This window comes from Teleopsis dalmanni, chromosome X (assembly GCF_002237135.1).
Source record: "Teleopsis dalmanni isolate 2A chromosome X, ASM223713v2, whole genome shotgun sequence".
Taxonomy (NCBI): domain Eukaryota; kingdom Metazoa; phylum Arthropoda; class Insecta; order Diptera; family Diopsidae; genus Teleopsis; species Teleopsis dalmanni.
The window spans coordinates 89,807,501-89,823,670 of record NC_051848.1 but is presented as its reverse complement, the minus strand read 5'-3'; the positions used below and the strand labels follow the sequence as shown (position 1 = coordinate 89,823,670).

Sequence of the window (16,170 nt, the reverse complement as noted above, 5' to 3'; positions counted from 1 at the left end):
AAGCATTTGAGAGAGACATATTAAGGTGGATCCACACCAAAGCGCGCGCTTGCGAACGAACGAACTTTTGCAGGTGCAATTACCTGCGAATGTTCGTTCGTTCTCTTTAATGTGAATGCACTTTTAGGTATATTCTTTTGACATTAATGTTCCAATAGAATACGTGTCGCTTAAAAATTACCATGCAAAGCAAAAATAAAATTCGCAAAAATAAGTAACATGGGCCTTACACAACCATTTATTTATATACTGCAGTTTTACTTTAAAACTATTCTGAAAAAACGTTTTCAAGCACACTTTATAAGGTTGCATTAATGTTAAAATATAAAAACCTATTCGAAAGCACATATCATAATAACATGAAAACAATAAAAAAACATTTACAATAATTAGTAATTGTTGTAGTTTTTAAAATTATTTTCAGTTTAAAAAAGTCAAACTCACGAATCTGCATTATATTTGAAGATAAGCTGTCCTTCCATCCTGTTGTCTGGTTTACCTTAAAATTTTAATTTGTAGGTAACATATAAATTGTAAAATTAAATAACTTTACTGTATTGTATACATAAATACATAAAATTACATACCATGTATATATATAGTATATATACATATCTATCTGTATTTATGTATATAAAAAATCTTTAAAAATTTCATCGCTTCTGTACCACAAGAGAACTACTTTCAAAAGCGAACTCCTATATAAAGTTGAAAGTGCCACATTTACTAGTTTGTAGTTTGACTTCATAAATTGGGATCAGCAGTTTAAATGTCAAAAATGTTTGTTTTTAAATAAGCAATGGAGTTATTATTTATTTTTCTGTCACACACAATATTTATTTGTTATTGTATAATTTTGCTTTGAAGAATTTATATTAAATAGATAAAAGCCGAAAACAGAGAACAGCAAATATGTTTGTGCTACAATGCATACTTAAAATGATGGAACGACATGCTATGTGTAATATTCATGAACGTTCAATGCACATCAAGCGATCGGAGATGTATAAGGTAATATTATATAATTATTTGTTTAAGTATTTTATTTTAATAATTGCGCATTAAATGTTTGTAGATATGTTTTCGTGTATTAGGTGTACCTGAGACTGCTGATCAAGACACTGTTCGCCGTGCATATATTACATTAGTTAAAAAGGTACACCCAGATTCTGGTCATGCGGAGGCATCAACCGAACGCTTTAAAATTGTGGACGAAGCTTTTAAGTTGCTACAAGAGAAGTTTGCAAAAAATCGAAGAGGCATATATCCAGACGAAGAAGAAAAGGTTTTCGACATACGACACACCGCACCGCAGCATCGTCAATACTTAAGTTTTGACGGTCAGGGAATTGGGAATCCGTCCCAAAGAGAAAAACAGTACCAACAAATCAAAGTTGTTACAGCAAGACAACGTGTACTTAACCATGAAATTGAAAAGTCAAAAGCTGGTGAAAACACATTAATGAAAAAAGGTACATTTTTTGAAAAACATAACACAAAAACAAAATATGGATACGAACGTGTCGTCGAAGACCTCATACAAGAAGCTATGCTAAAAGGAGATTTTGATAATCTCAAAGGTACAGGTAAACCGCTTCCTTATGAGCAAAATCCTTTTTTAGACTCTACAACATACAAATTGAATAAGATTTTAAATGAGGGCGGTTTCAAACCCGAATGGATAGTGCTTCAACAAGACATAAAAGACTCCATAAAGAAGTTAAAGTACGATATTGAAGTGAAACGTTCAAACTTCGGCGATTATCCTTTCGACGAACAAACGAATGCTAAATGGAATGTTGAGCTGGCAAAATTTGAAGATGAAGTCAAAAAAATAAACAAATGTATCGACAAATTTAACTTAATCGCGCCATTTATAAGTATCCATTTTTTTCGTTTAAAACTAAATACATTAGCAGAAAAAATTTTATCCGATCCAAGTGTGCCAAAGAAAGTTAAAGACGTATCAACACTGAAAAGCCCGTCGTTAAACAAATATAACGTTGATTTTTTTTCATCTCTGTTTTCGATTTTTGCAAGTAAAACCTAATACGTAGTAATAATATATATATTAATAATAATATTAATATATATATATAATTATATGTTATGCGTTAGATGTTATATATATTTTTTAAATTCTAATATTTATATATTAATATATTTTTGGTAGTTTTTAGAAGATATGTTTTATCATATTCTTATATAACGAGATTTTTATTGTTTTTATATGTGATATATTTTTAATTGATTTTGCCTTATATTTATTTATATTAGTATTATTTATTATAGTTTCCAAAATTGTTTATTTTTTAATTCTAGTGCTTCAAACTTATTTGTAAAATATAATGACATATTTTTATCAGTCTTAAATATTATGTATTTTTTACCATATTCAAATGTATTTTTAATAGTTTTCAATATTATATATTTTTTATATAAAATGAATTTATTAGAACTACTAAATATAAAACATTAATTAAATTTTTGTGATAAAGCGTGTGATAAATTTTTGTTATTATTTATTTAATAAATAAAACATATAAAATAAAAATATTACATAGTAGTTTTACATTATTAAGCAATATAACTTATACTTAAAATGACTTGTGGTTTTCGCTATTTTAGTTATTTCATTACGTTTACGTATTTAAACTTATATGGATCAACGGTTTTAATTTTTCTTTACATTAAACAATTAAACAATTTATTTATAAAACTAATAAATGTTTTAAATACTTCTAAAAGAATGTATTTTGATGCCGTTTAAAATGTTTTCATTCATTTTATAAACTTTGCCACTTCAATAGCTTAAATTTTTCGTATGAACTTTATTGAACTGAGCTTGAAATATGTACACTTTATATAAGCAAATTTCTTTTCACAAAATTATTTATTGTTATGATCATTTAATATTAAATTCTCAATATATTTTACCTATAAGTGGTTTTCTACAGAAATTATTTCTGATTTCACATGATTTAAACATTGATTTTTTGTTTATTTCATTGCTGCTGTACATATTTTTATTTTATTTTTGTTAATTAAGTCTGCTAACAAATAAACAATATTGCAAAAACGATGTGCATCTAGTATCCTACAAATCAGCTTAAAAAAGTTTGATATCTATTAATTGAACTTAAATCCATTTACAACAGTAATCTTTATTTTTTAAATAACTATTCTTCAACATATCAATTTTCTGCCTTTCTTAATATTTGAGGTTGTATATTTAATCTCTCCATGACGTATTGTGGCATACATAAAGCAGGATTAATAGGTTTAAGACCGTTAAAGCCAAGTAACGATAATGCACCTAAACCAAATAATGTGTGAAAGATGTCGGGTAGGTTACCTGTTCGGTCTGCAAACCCTCCCGTTTCAGTATCTTGACAAGAAAGAATAAATTCTTGTAGTTTTTCTGAGCTTATCCAATGAAGACGTCCCATAATCGTAAGCGATGCAAGTACCCACCACGAATAACAAACATCAGCAAGTTTTTCAGGGCGACCATTTAGGCCACCACTGGCTAACTGACGCTCACAGAGCCACCAACAAAGTTTATCAATATCAATTAAATGTAATCGTTTCGTTAGTGAAAGGAAAGCTACACAGCAATATATTAACCCTGCAAAAACATTTTAAAAGTAATTCGAAATTTAATTAGAGGGTAATTTATATACCTGCATGAGATTCAGCGCCGGGTTTTGAGCCAAAACCTCCATCTGTTTGATTGCAGCAAGACATAACAAAGCTCACGGCTTTTTCGACATCTATTGTGTTCTTCATACGTTGTAGTAAAGTGAGTATACCAACTGCGCAAAAAGAAAAACGAGTATCTACCTCGCCCCATTTATCACCAAAAAAGCTTCCATCTGGTTGCTGTAAACCAACAACATATCGGACAACCGCATCACAATCAATATCATTTAATGAATCATAAATACATAATATTTGCACTGCGGAAAACGTGTACAAAATGTGCGGATCATGACCCTCACATGGAGCAATGCCTCCAGTTATTGGACATTGGCAGCGACGTATAAAATCAATTATTGATTCTCTATCAAGGCGGTTTAGCTGGTTCATAATATCTAGCGCCGTCACACCCCAATAAATACCTGACATCCGCAAGAACTCAGTCACGCAATATTCATAGTCATCTTGATCTTTTCCATGATTTTCAATATATTCTACGTGCTTCCAAAACTGTAATTCATCAATTTTATTTGTACCATTATCCCTTTGGCCTTCGTTACGTTTTATAAAACCAAATTCCATAATGTGTTAGTTAATACAATATGTACTTTTTGTATGAAAACTATTAAATATAACTATGAGTCTAATAGATTTAAGAATACCATTTATTAAATAGAAAAATGAGTCAACGAAGTGAACAACTGCTCAGCTGTTTTTTAAGAATTTTTGTATGAATCCGCATTAATGTGACGCCACACACACTCTGCTGTTAAGCATGATTGATGAGACCGATACTGCGGCATATCAAAATTTTGGTTTATTTGCTTCCTGACTATACTTCAATAAGATTTGTATGTTCAAATGAAAATATGTATTATATTTGAATTTGTCTGCAAATTTTGAAATTTTGATATGAGAGTGTATACAGAAATCTTGTCCAGGTCTTAAACAGCAATATGCTTCAAAACAGTGGGTAGTTGCTTGTAACAAAGTGGTTTATTTTACTGGTTAAGGTATTTTCGTCGTCACAGAGCATCTATCATCTATTACTTGGTAAATTTGTGGAATGGATTACATTTAATATTTATATCCCGATGAAATAGTTCTGATGACAGTGAAAGAATGCAATTGCCGATGTAATTCAAAGCTTGGTTTAATATTTTAAGTATGTAATATTTGTTAACGGAGTTGACTTTGAGTATGCTGTTGACCTTGTGAGGCTACATAGACTTATAGTAGGTGGGTTAGGCAAATATCTACACAAAAATATGTTTAACACTGGAGGATGGGACATGGATGTTCGAAGTAAAGCATTAAAAAAGAAAACTACATATAACGCTTGTTGCATAATTCCAGAAAATGTCTAATGTTGTAGAAGTGGTTGAAAATAGTTGTAAATTAGCAAAAAACAGAGGTGAGAGTTCTTGAAGGTGCAATAAGAAATATCAGCGTGAAGTGTTCAAGTCGGAAAAATTATACTTCGGCCTTTTTTAGTGCGCAATTAAGTGAAGAAATAATTTATAAGTACTTAAATAATTTCAACTCGAATTTCATATATAAGTAACTAATTACTTTTGCCATCTTTATTTTTCATTAAAATTGTTATAATAATAACTCAATATAAATCTTAAAAATGTTTTAAAAGCCATAAATATTTCCCCTTAGCTTCTTTGTGTGTGAATTTTGTATGAAAAATGGGACATAATGGATGCATATTTATTAAGTTAAGTATACCAATCTAGAGATAGCATCAATCAAAAATATGGTACAGTTTATTTTACAAAGAAAGACTACTGAACAAAAAATTGTTAAATAATTAAAAAGCTTTTGTATTTTGTTTTTGTAGCAATGGCCTTTTTTTTAAATTTACTTTAGGTATGCTCTTATCAGTGACTACAATTCAAAAGTGCAAAGGTATGCAAAATATCAAATAAAATATATAAATTCATTTAAATATCTTTATATCAAGAATTAATATTACTTATTACATATACATATGTATATATAAATTAATTGTTTCATTTATTTACTGAATATGTTATTTTTTTAATGAATTGTTGAATGTTATATTGTGAATATATTGTTGCCAAATGTAATATTAGGTGTATTCTTTTGACATGAATATGCCAATAGAACAACTTTTGGTTCATAAGAGTAACTTGACATCAATGCCTAAACTAGTAAGTTTATGACAAGTAAGAAAATTTCAAACAAATTTGCAGTTGAATTTTATTAAACAGTTTTCTATATAAATATACATAGGCAATAAGAGATTGTTAAAAAAATCGTTTATATCGCAAAAAATCGTTAATACTAAAGTGTATTGTCTTGCAACTGCCTTATAACTTTTTGCTTTTATTTTGATTGTGTTTTGTATTTATTCATGTATTGTATTTTTAATTGAACATAATACAGAAATTATATGTTCCTTAATAAATAATTAACGACTGACTTCTTCACAGTTACTAACCTGTCAGTCATTTTCACAAATTTTATTAAAAAACTACTTTTTTTAAATTATTAATTTAATCAGTAACACTCGCAACAGTTGCAAATACTAAACAGCTGACTGAAGTTTTCCATTTCCTTCCAAAAATCATTCACAATAAATCAGTCTTAAGATTTGGCACCATTATAGTACGTGAGGTTATACGTTAAGCACTTTTAGGAAAGTGGGCTTATTTTTGCGAATTTTGTTGTTGTTTTGCATGATAATTTTTAAGTGACATGTGTTTTATTGGTGTATTAACGTCAAAAGAATACGGCTATTATTACTAAATTATTAATAAGTGTTTTCGGTGGCTCGCAAGTACAGCAAGATGTTGGCCTATACTCGCCAAAATGTACGCGAAACAACACTGTTTTCTCTATCTAGACTAGTAGTTGTTTACTAGGGAAACACTTCGGTCAGTATAAAAAAAGTTACCAATAGAACAAGCGAACTATTGTGAACCTTCATATAGCGAACTATAGTGAAATTCCAACGAATATTGCAATCATATGTCAAAAATTATATGTCAACAAAAATTCATTTTAATTTTCAATTTATATCAATTATTTATTTTTACACAAAATACAATTTGTTTGCATTATGTGCACACATGCAAGATTTGCTGTTTGTGAAAACAAAACATTTGACAGATTGCAACAGTGATGCCAATGTCTCGTTAAGCGAATGTAGGCCAGCATGCACTTTTTGCTATACTTGCGAGCCACCGAAAATGTCTATTGTAGGAGAGTCGCACACCCTTCCAGAAATGGCACATGTTCACTTTTCTATAAAGAACGATTTTTACACATCACACATATTCTATATTAATTTTCAACTTGATTCTTTGGAATTTTTACTTACATTTCGCATTAGAATGTTTGAGATATAATTCTAACTTTATGATTTAATTAATTATTCGATGAGTATTTGGCAACACTCGAAACAGCTGTATGATCAGCCAAAAATTCAATTAATTAAAATAATATAAAAAATAAAATGATTGTTGTTGTAGTTCACTACTGTTCGAAAAAACCTCTTTATTAATTATTCAATTAAATTAAAAATTTTTTATTATACGTCATTTTCATGTTTAATAATCATTTGTATTAGATCACGCATTTTTAGACTTCACTTCACAAATTATCAAATAAATATTTGGTTTTTATTTTGTAGTTGATTACACAATCTGTCAAAACTTTTCTTAATATCAATGGAAATCAAATTATTAAACATTATTGTACAAAGGACGATATTACAAGGATCACAACACACAGCGCTTGAATTTTAGCTCATGTTTGTGAGAAAACATGTAGGAAAATGTAAACAGGGTTTGATTCTCAATACGTCGCGTCGCATAACGTATCCTCTTGTCACGTAACGTTTTGACATTTCGCTGAGTCTTCGTGTCCTATGTGTAAAGTAAGATATCTTGCAAAATTATTTTAGCATTTAGGGAATGTAATTGTTGTGTTGTATCTAACTTGCATAATATTACTTTTTTAAGCTTTATTTACGAGTGAATCTGTCGAAATATAACATTTAAAAGAATATATGAAAACTACCAGAAGAAAGTGAGAGCAACAACGTCAAGGGAATGGTGCAATAGCTCAGTTGCAATAAAAGAAATCGGTGCTGCTGAAGAGTAACATCTAAGCATTGCTATATTAAGGTATGTTTTCACATGACTGACTTATGAACGAAAACACACTAGGTTTTTGACTTAAGCTTGCAAAAGAAGTTATAACATCATAAACTTAAGTCTAGCTTTGAAAATTAAATCCAGATTAAAATAAAAAAAAGAAAAAATTCTTGAATCGAAAAATATTGTATATTATCTCTTTTTTGTGTAATACAAAAAAATTTAGGACGAAACGTGAATTTGTATAATAAAATAACGTTTCACTACTATAAAAATTACACCGTTTGTTGTCATCAAGTAAAAATGTCTCATTCTGACGACGTTTTGGATAATTGGGAAGAGCTTGATGAGGCATGTGTAAGTACAATGCATTCTTCGTATGAATATATAATTGAAAAATAAATTTATTTCAGCTTAGTAGTTCCTTGCAAAAATTTGGCAATGAAACAAAACGTTACTGCAATTCCAGTGCACGATCTGGTTTATCATTCGATCATTTTAATAACGTTTCTAATCCAATAAACGGTATTAATAGTAACTTTAATGCAGTAAATATGAGAGAATGTACAATGCAAAATAATGTTAAAAGCGTTGCTGTTAACACTGATAGTACAAAGTCACCACTTAATAATATGGCTGCCACTTTAAACCCGGTTTTAATGGTGCTTCATAAAACTGACGATGAATATCAATCCGTTAATTACGTGCCTCCCATTAACTCGCAAACTGTAAAAATTCTTCGGCGTCCTGCTCAATCTTTAGAGCCACGTAACAATACTGCTCGACCCAAACAACCTATTAAGAGTTTGCAGCAACGTGAGCAAGAGTATGCCGAGGCCAGATTGCGGATTTTAGGTTCAGCTAAGAATCCAGATGATGACCAAGGGTAAGTTTTCAACTCTAGTACTATTTTAATTAAGTGTGTCAAAAGAGTATATACTGCATATAAAACAGTAAAAAAACTGTGAAAGTGAACTGTTATTAAAATAATACATTGCCGTATAGTGTAAAATATTCAAAACGATATTTGTTGCTGTTGTTGTTGTAGCATTCCGCTGGAACTTGCTTGTGAAGTCTCGTTGGGAGGTGTTGAACGGCACTTGGTCGTCGCTGGCGACGAGTGGCAGTTCGGATTCACATTGAAATTGGACATTACTTATTATTATATATAAAAACCGACTTACAGGTTTTCTCAACTTTCTTTATATTTAACATAATAAGGGGACTTAACAATAAATGATTTGTAATTCGCAATACATATGGCAAAATGATGCGTGTAAATTATGCTTATAATACAAAAAAAATGTATATATAACTTCTATGTTTGCATTAGGTGCAAAATTGCCTAAAAAAAGTTTAAGTATCTAAGCTTAAATTTTCAGACCTTGATGAACTGGGAATTAAAGTAGAAACGATTAGCAATTTGTTTATTTTTTAATTTCGTTTTCAATATAATTCTTCACCATGTAACAATGACAAATTATTTAGAAGTCAAACTTTAAAATGAATAAACAAATCGTTGGTCAACTTTATAGAGTAATTAAATCGAACGATGGAATGTGCGTGTTTTTCAATTTTATGAAGAACTTTTAAACACATACACATATAAATAAAAATTATATTAACGTGACTTTATTTGTTTTTATTTCTAAATCTTTAATGGTGAACAGCTTCAGAAAATAACAAAATTTATATAAACAAACGATCAGCAGAAAACGATAATAATTACCAACAAGACAGCGACAATTTTATTTCACCAGCTATACGGTACTCTTATGTCCTAAGCATAATTAAGCTATAGTCTCTTCGTCTCTCATGAAACTCACTGTAGTTTAATATTGTTGAATAAAACAGCCAACGGCTGTTGCTACACAGTGCTTCTGAAATGCATTTGCTCAACAACTACATTTGTCATTTTTAGTTGTTACAAACTGTACCTTGATCGTGCGTTGAGCCATAACTCTTGTTGATACTGACTAAGCAAAAAGAAAACAAATATATAAATAAAAATTGTGTATAAGCTCGGAGTCAAAACTTTATTAATATCTTCAACATAACATTCAACCTTTAAAATATATTTATGTACGCTATTGCTTTTACAGCTTTTACGCTATTGCAATTAAAGAGAATATTATGTTTTCGCAGACATTAGTTGCTTGCTCAAAGTGACATCGGATGTAATATAAATAACCCATATATATATTTAAAATCAGCTTGATAAAACGTATCACCGACCTAATGATATTGTTTGTTTTTACTTCTGCTCGTATCTCTATTTATACGTCTATCCACAAGGCGTATGTCAACAAGCTAGTGTCCCAGTTTATTAACAAATTCAATGAAATTTGGTATTAAGTTCATTTCGCAAATCCAGGGAGATCTATCTTACAAACTGATACGTTAGTTAACTACACTGTTTGCACCAATATTGGCAAACAAATGACAATGTTACCTGAACAAAAAAATTATATGTGTATTTAAAAATTAACATAACTCCGAGCATTTAAAACTAGGGACTGAAAATAGTTATTTTAAAAATTTTCAAATAAAAAAAGCAGCACAAAAAAGTTGTTTAAATTCTAATTTAATTATGTAGTTATCATTTAACAACATTTGTACTTCACATAAAGCATACTTTATATAAATTTGTCTTTTGAAAACAAAACTTTAAAAATAATTAAATTTGCTTTATATTATATTTTTCAAAAATAATTATTATTATTTGCCTTTTACTTTTCCACGCACAAATAACTCATACATTCTGCTTTTTATTTTAAAGCGCAAAGTTATTCTTACCTCAAAAACGAAGACAGTCTGTTTCTTGTTTTTGGCATATTTAATTACAACACTAATTTTTTTTGTCAAATGCAGTTAAAAACTAATGACATAACAAATCATAGCTAACTATTATTAAATTTTAATATAATTTCCCCAAATTTAAACCGTCTTTATATGAAACATATGTATATCAAACAGGGTTTGATGAAACTAACATTGATCAATTCTTGAAAGTTTAAATCGCCCATTGATAAGAATTGTCTATGTGGAGCGTACGCTCCACGCTGAAGAACACGCTTGGGTTGCTGGGCTAACCCAAGCAACCAAATACGTAGTTATAAAATTGTATTGTAGCGTTAAAGGAAAACTACTTTAGATATGACCTTTTACCGAACAATAATTTTATTTAATTAATTTCGATAACCTAACTATATTATGGTAATTGCGATTTAATCATAAAAATTTGTGTTTCTATTGATATTCCTTGTATATAAAATTTTTCCAAGACTTTTTATATAAAACTGAGTTTTCTAAATTATTTTCACTACGTACTGTTACGGCCAAAATAGTAGCACCAAAGCAGATTTCTCCATTAGCATCGCCGAATTGACCAAATTAAAATAAATAAATAAAATTGACCAAATTAAAAAGGAAATTGTGATGTTTTATATGTGAACCCAGCAGATCATATGTCTTTATTTTCTGTTCACTAAATGAGTCTTAATATCAGCGACGAAATATTTTGGCTTACATATTGTCATTGAAAGCAAATTTTCAGTCGGTCAAAATAAATCGCCATCGGGTGACTTTTATCAAAAAATTTCGTTCAGTTTACTATAAAAACAACAAGGCGTGGCGGCATGGAATCAATGAGTTTTCGGCACTTTTCTATGCTAATTTGGTTCTAAAAACGCTCACCAACGGTTCAAAACTCATCACCATTTTTTGGATTGCCTTTGGCTACATAATTCTTAACTTTAATACACAAATAGGGTTTTTCAATAGGGTTTAAATTTGGTGACTGAGGTGGCCACTCCATTACTTTAATTAAATTGCTTTCGAACCATTGCTTCGCCTTTCAACTAGTGTGGCATTTCCTCTGAAGCATGTGGTAGCATAATTTTCTTCAATTTTTACACAGAAATATGCTAATCCATGATAGTTTTGATCCAGTATATAGATCCTACTTCGTAATATGAAAAACAAACCCAAATCATAATAGATGAGCCACCATGTTTGATGGTTTTTTTGGTGTATCGTGGCTTGTATTCACAATTGGGGTGGTCGTCCTACATATGAACGTGATGCAAAGGTACCATACAAAACAATCTTGCTCTCATTAGTCCACAATATGTATTGCTATTTACTTAATGGCCATCCTACATGCTCTTTGGCGAATTTCACTTTCTTTGTTACATGCTCTTTAGTAATCAAAGAGCTTTGCGTGGACTTTTGGCATCCAGTTATAATTTTATAAACTGTTATAACAGTTTCCACGCTTGCAGTTATTTTTAGGTGTTTCTATCAGCTCGTATCAGTTTCTGGACTTTTCTACCAGTCATAACTGGTTTTCGCCCACGTGTTTGGATTTTCGAACTATAGATTTTTGCGTTTCTGAACAATTTTCTTATTTTGGCGTGTATTTTATTGTTAAGAATCAGATTCGGAATAATTTTACATGTTTCATGCGTTCAACTAAAAAACTTTTAATTTGTTATATTATGTTTTTTAAACTATTAACTATTACTTACACTTTATTTGCAACCAAAATTTTAATTCTCTATGGAATAAAAACTTAATATTCAGCGCAGTTCTCCTTTTGGTGCTGTTATTTTGAACGCCTACAAAACTAGATTTGCAAGGAAAACAGTTAATTGCTTTAAAACACTCCAGTTTAGAATATATAAGTGTAAGAAAAAAGTAATTTAAGTTAATATAAGACACTTGGTGTTATTATTTTAACCGCAGCTGTATATACATGTATTCATATATATACATATATATTTATTTACTTGTATATATATTTATTTTATTGTTTTTATTTATAAGTATATTTTTTCCCATATCTCACATAATTACTATCCTATACAATAATTTTAGTTGTTTAATAAATGTATGGTATATAATAAATTATTATGGAATATTTTTACAGTGCATCAAAGACTTTTGGCTCTCATGTACCAACCACTGGCACACCAACCGTTAAAGTTAATGCTTCCTTGAAACAAACAAACGGTCATAACGGTTACAACAATCATTTTTATAATTCGTCTCCTCATCATCACAATAATCATAACCAACAATATTTTCCACAAAAACCACCTGCTTACAACAATCGCCCAGGGCCAATGCAACATCCTAATGCATCCGCAAAACAGTGGCCACAACCTGCAACGTCTGATAGTGTTTCTTCGCTAAACTTTCGTAACAATTATCAAAACGATGTTGTTGTTCGTTTGCCGCGAGGTCCTGATGGCTCCTCCGGTTTTCAGATGCGTCGGTAACGTGTTCTGTTTTTAACAATTGTTTTAAAATTTATTTTAATTATTTTCCATACCCTAACAATATTGAGGTAATTGCAATTTAATCACACAAATTTAAGTTTCTAACAAAATTCCTTGTATATAATTCATTCAACGATTTATATAGAACTCAGTTAACTATATTGTTACCACTATCGGATACTCTGTAGTACAGCAATAACATATATATAACATATATGTATATGTATATTATTCGAAAATACGTGATTCATAAAATAATCAATTTTATACTAAGCAACTAAGCAAATAAGCAAAAACGCATTAACATTTTACAATGATGATTTTTTTAATTGTGGTTAACACAACATTCAAGACTTTTAAAAATATTCATGTATTATAAGTAAAATAAAACAATAAAATAAAGAATCTATTGCTTTTTGTTTTAATTGTAAATATTAAAAACAATATTGTTTGTATGTTAAAACCAGGCTCTGCCTTCAGAAAGCCTTACATTTATTTTCTGCTATATTAATTTTAGTTTTATTTTTATTAAAAGTGGTGTATGTATTTTGTTGTATTTGTTATTTGGCAAATATAACATTTATATCAATTGAAACAGCATAATTTTGTATTTTTGATTTTGTATTTTTAAATTTGTATTTTGTTTCATGTAAACATTGTAATGATTTTATTATTTTTATTTTTTGTATTTTACGTACTAATATTAGCATTTCTATCTGTTTGTATATTTATTGAAATGATATTAAATAAATATTCATTTACATATATATATATATATAATTTATATTAATCGTTTTATTTAAAAAGAAAGTTAATTCAGTTTTGCAAGTTTCTTTTTCATATTATGCATAATTTAAGAATTTTACAAAATTACGAACAATAATTAATCACTAAAGTCTTTTTTTTTATGGCTAAGAGTCTGTTATAATTTGAACAAAAATATGTATATATAATTCATTGTATTTATAAGTATTGTGTTTCTATATTTTCAATGTATATCACAATTTTATAGAAATTTACTATAAATAAAAACATGCATCTATTGGCATATTATCTTAAATAATGGTAGATTACTGTAGAGAATACATTTATTTACATACTGAGTCTATACTGAGAGTCTATTGCAAGATTATTCATTTCAGGTTTAGAAATTCTGAAAAAGTTGATACAAAGTTGATAATTATAACGACGCATTTAGACTACCAAATTTTCAGTCCAATTTAGCATTAACTTTGAATTTATATCTTAGCCTAATTGTAGATATATAATCTACAATTACATATCATTTTTATATTGCGATCCAACTGAAGCTAACTTCATACTTACTGATCTGTTTTCCTGCTCCAAGGCGCACATATTTAAGCTATGTGAGTACTCTGTAATACCATCTGATACCAGTGGGATACCGAATTTTCAGTACAATTTAGTATAAACTTTTAACTAAAACTTGAATAGAGACTCACTTATCCTTCTCTTCTTCTCTCCTTTTGGAGCATAGAGCCAGTATGCAAAGAAACTAGAGACACTCAAAATTGTAGGCTTGGATATAAATCTTATGCTGAATAGTTAAGCTTTATGACTTTATGTGTCTTTTTTCCTGTTTAAATTTTAAATCGGATTCACCACTGTATAAACTTTCAGCTATAACCTGATTCACAGCTGCGGACACTCAGAATTGTAGGTTTATTACAGGCATGTCTTGTACACTCCTTTCTCTCATAAAAATAAAGAAGAACCAGAATAAAAAGGACAAAATCACTTATTGCTAGTTATAACAATAAGAGATACTAGGATTGTATGAACCTATCAAAAGAAAAGCTTAGAATCATCACAGGGATCCTAACAGGGCACTGTAGACTAAAACACCACCTTACAAAACTGGGTATAGCAACGGATGCAAACTGTAGATTCTGTGAAGAGAATGAGGAGTCGGTCCTCCTGTTGCTCCTAGGACGCAACAGGGCTTACAGACCTACTCTAAGCCCAGAAGGGGCCACAAAAGACCCGACGGTCGCAGTGCCACATCCCCTAACAATAATAATAATAGGCATATCTTACATAAATACTTGTTAGGCAAACTAATGAAACTCGAAAATGATATACAAACCGATTTGTTGGCTTTGAGTTACAAAATAATAAACGAATTCTGATATTTTTTCACTTTGTGATTTAGCTTCTTTAAGTGAAGAACTCTCATATTCTATTATTTCTTTTTCCCAAACTTCTTAGTAGAAAGACGATGTTGGTAGACCTCTTGTCAATATAGCCAAAAGTGGAGATGAAGGAAAGAAACAGACGGTGGTGTTTTTCAAATGTGTGGGGAAGTGACTATATATAACAAACATAAAAAGTTTTTAAAGAAAAAAAAACATTAAAGCAATGGCAAACTCTTAGCACCTGTAAAGTGCCCAAAACTATCTGAAACTTTTCCAATTCGAACACTCCAACAAGGTTGAACTGGTTGTTACTAAATGTTTATCCAGAACCCCATCATTTTTAGTGATTTCCTTCTCAATAATGGTCCAAACAATTCATAAAAAAATTATCTGTTTACAATTACAAGATATCGTTTTATAAATTCCATAATTAATTTAATATTATAAAAATCTGCCAAACTAATATCGTAATATCGCAATGTTTCTTTACTAATCGTTTTGTAAAGATGAATACTACTCGTCGTATTCGATTATGAAAAAACAACAAATTTAATTAAGTAAATGGATAACTTGGTCTATATGTCTATTAAAAGTTAATAACGAGTTACAGTAAGTTCACACTACTCACAATATGTACCATTTGTGAGAAAAATTCTATAAGTGACTTTCGATAAAATCTACTAATTATATTTATCCAACATTTGTAATATTAAATATATTCTTATAATTACCGGCAGACTACTATAGCAGTCAGTTATAAGGTCTGCAAGTGCCAGTTGTAAGGTCACAGTCAGAAAATGATGATATACTCAATATAAATAAGAGCACACCTTTTCCTGTAATAGATGGCTCATACTTAAAGGATAGATAGGTATGAATAGTATAGATAAGAGAAGAGATTAG

At 29.5% G+C, this 16,170-nt stretch overlaps 3 protein-coding genes across 3 annotated transcripts; 2 read left to right on the top strand and 1 right to left on the bottom strand.

Moving 5' to 3' along the window:
• Positions 1 to 813: 813 nt before the first annotated feature.
• LOC119688026 (dnaJ homolog subfamily C member 28) lies at positions 814 to 2,100 on the top strand. Its single transcript, XM_038102637.1, has 2 exons — positions 814 to 1,011; positions 1,076 to 2,100. The coding sequence occupies exons 1-2, from the start codon at positions 913 to 915 to the stop codon at positions 2,048 to 2,050; spliced, it is 1,074 nt and encodes a 357-aa protein (XP_037958565.1). The 5' UTR covers positions 814 to 912; the 3' UTR covers positions 2,051 to 2,100.
• Positions 2,101 to 3,148: 1,048 nt separating this feature from the next.
• Positions 3,149 to 4,415, bottom strand: LOC119688025 (geranylgeranyl transferase type-2 subunit beta). Its single transcript, XM_038102636.1, has 2 exons — positions 3,684 to 4,415; positions 3,149 to 3,628 (listed from the first exon to the last, which is right to left on the bottom strand). The coding sequence occupies exons 1-2, from the start codon at positions 4,279 to 4,281 to the stop codon at positions 3,195 to 3,197; spliced, it is 1,032 nt and encodes a 343-aa protein (XP_037958564.1). The 5' UTR covers positions 4,282 to 4,415; the 3' UTR covers positions 3,149 to 3,194.
• Positions 4,416 to 7,418: 3,003 nt separating this feature from the next.
• On the top strand, positions 7,419 to 13,457 carry LOC119689108 (uncharacterized protein DDB_G0281497). The gene is made up of 5 exons (XM_038103851.1): positions 7,419 to 7,609; positions 7,695 to 7,859; positions 8,056 to 8,186; positions 8,243 to 8,715; positions 12,760 to 13,457. Exons 3-5 carry the CDS (start codon positions 8,133 to 8,135, stop codon positions 13,109 to 13,111), a joined length of 879 nt encoding a protein of 292 aa, XP_037959779.1. The 5' UTR covers positions 7,419 to 7,609; positions 7,695 to 7,859; positions 8,056 to 8,132; the 3' UTR covers positions 13,112 to 13,457.
• The last annotated feature ends 2,713 nt before the right edge of the window (positions 13,458 to 16,170 follow it).

Bases quoted from the DNA above. Each gene is read 5' to 3' on its own strand.
- LOC119688026 (XM_038102637.1), top strand. From the start codon at position 913: ATGTTTGTGCTACAATGCATACTTAAAATGATGGAACGACATGCTATG. The intron at 1,012-1,075 runs GTAATATTATAT...AAATGTTTGTAG, and splicing joins AGCGATCGGAGATGTATAAG to ATATGTTTTCGTGTATTAGG.
- LOC119688025 (XM_038102636.1), bottom strand. From the start codon at position 4,281: ATGGAATTTGGTTTTATAAAACGTAACGAAGGCCAAAGGGATAATGGT. The intron at 3,629-3,683 runs GTATATAAATTA...ATGTTTTTGCAG, and splicing joins CGGCGCTGAATCTCATGCAG to GGTTAATATATTGCTGTGTA.
- LOC119689108 (XM_038103851.1), top strand. From the start codon at position 8,133: ATGTCTCATTCTGACGACGTTTTGGATAATTGGGAAGAGCTTGATGAG. The intron at 8,187-8,242 runs GTAAGTACAATG...AATTTATTTCAG, and splicing joins AAGAGCTTGATGAGGCATGT to CTTAGTAGTTCCTTGCAAAA. The intron at 8,716-12,759 runs GTAAGTTTTCAA...ATATTTTTACAG, and splicing joins AATCCAGATGATGACCAAGG to TGCATCAAAGACTTTTGGCT.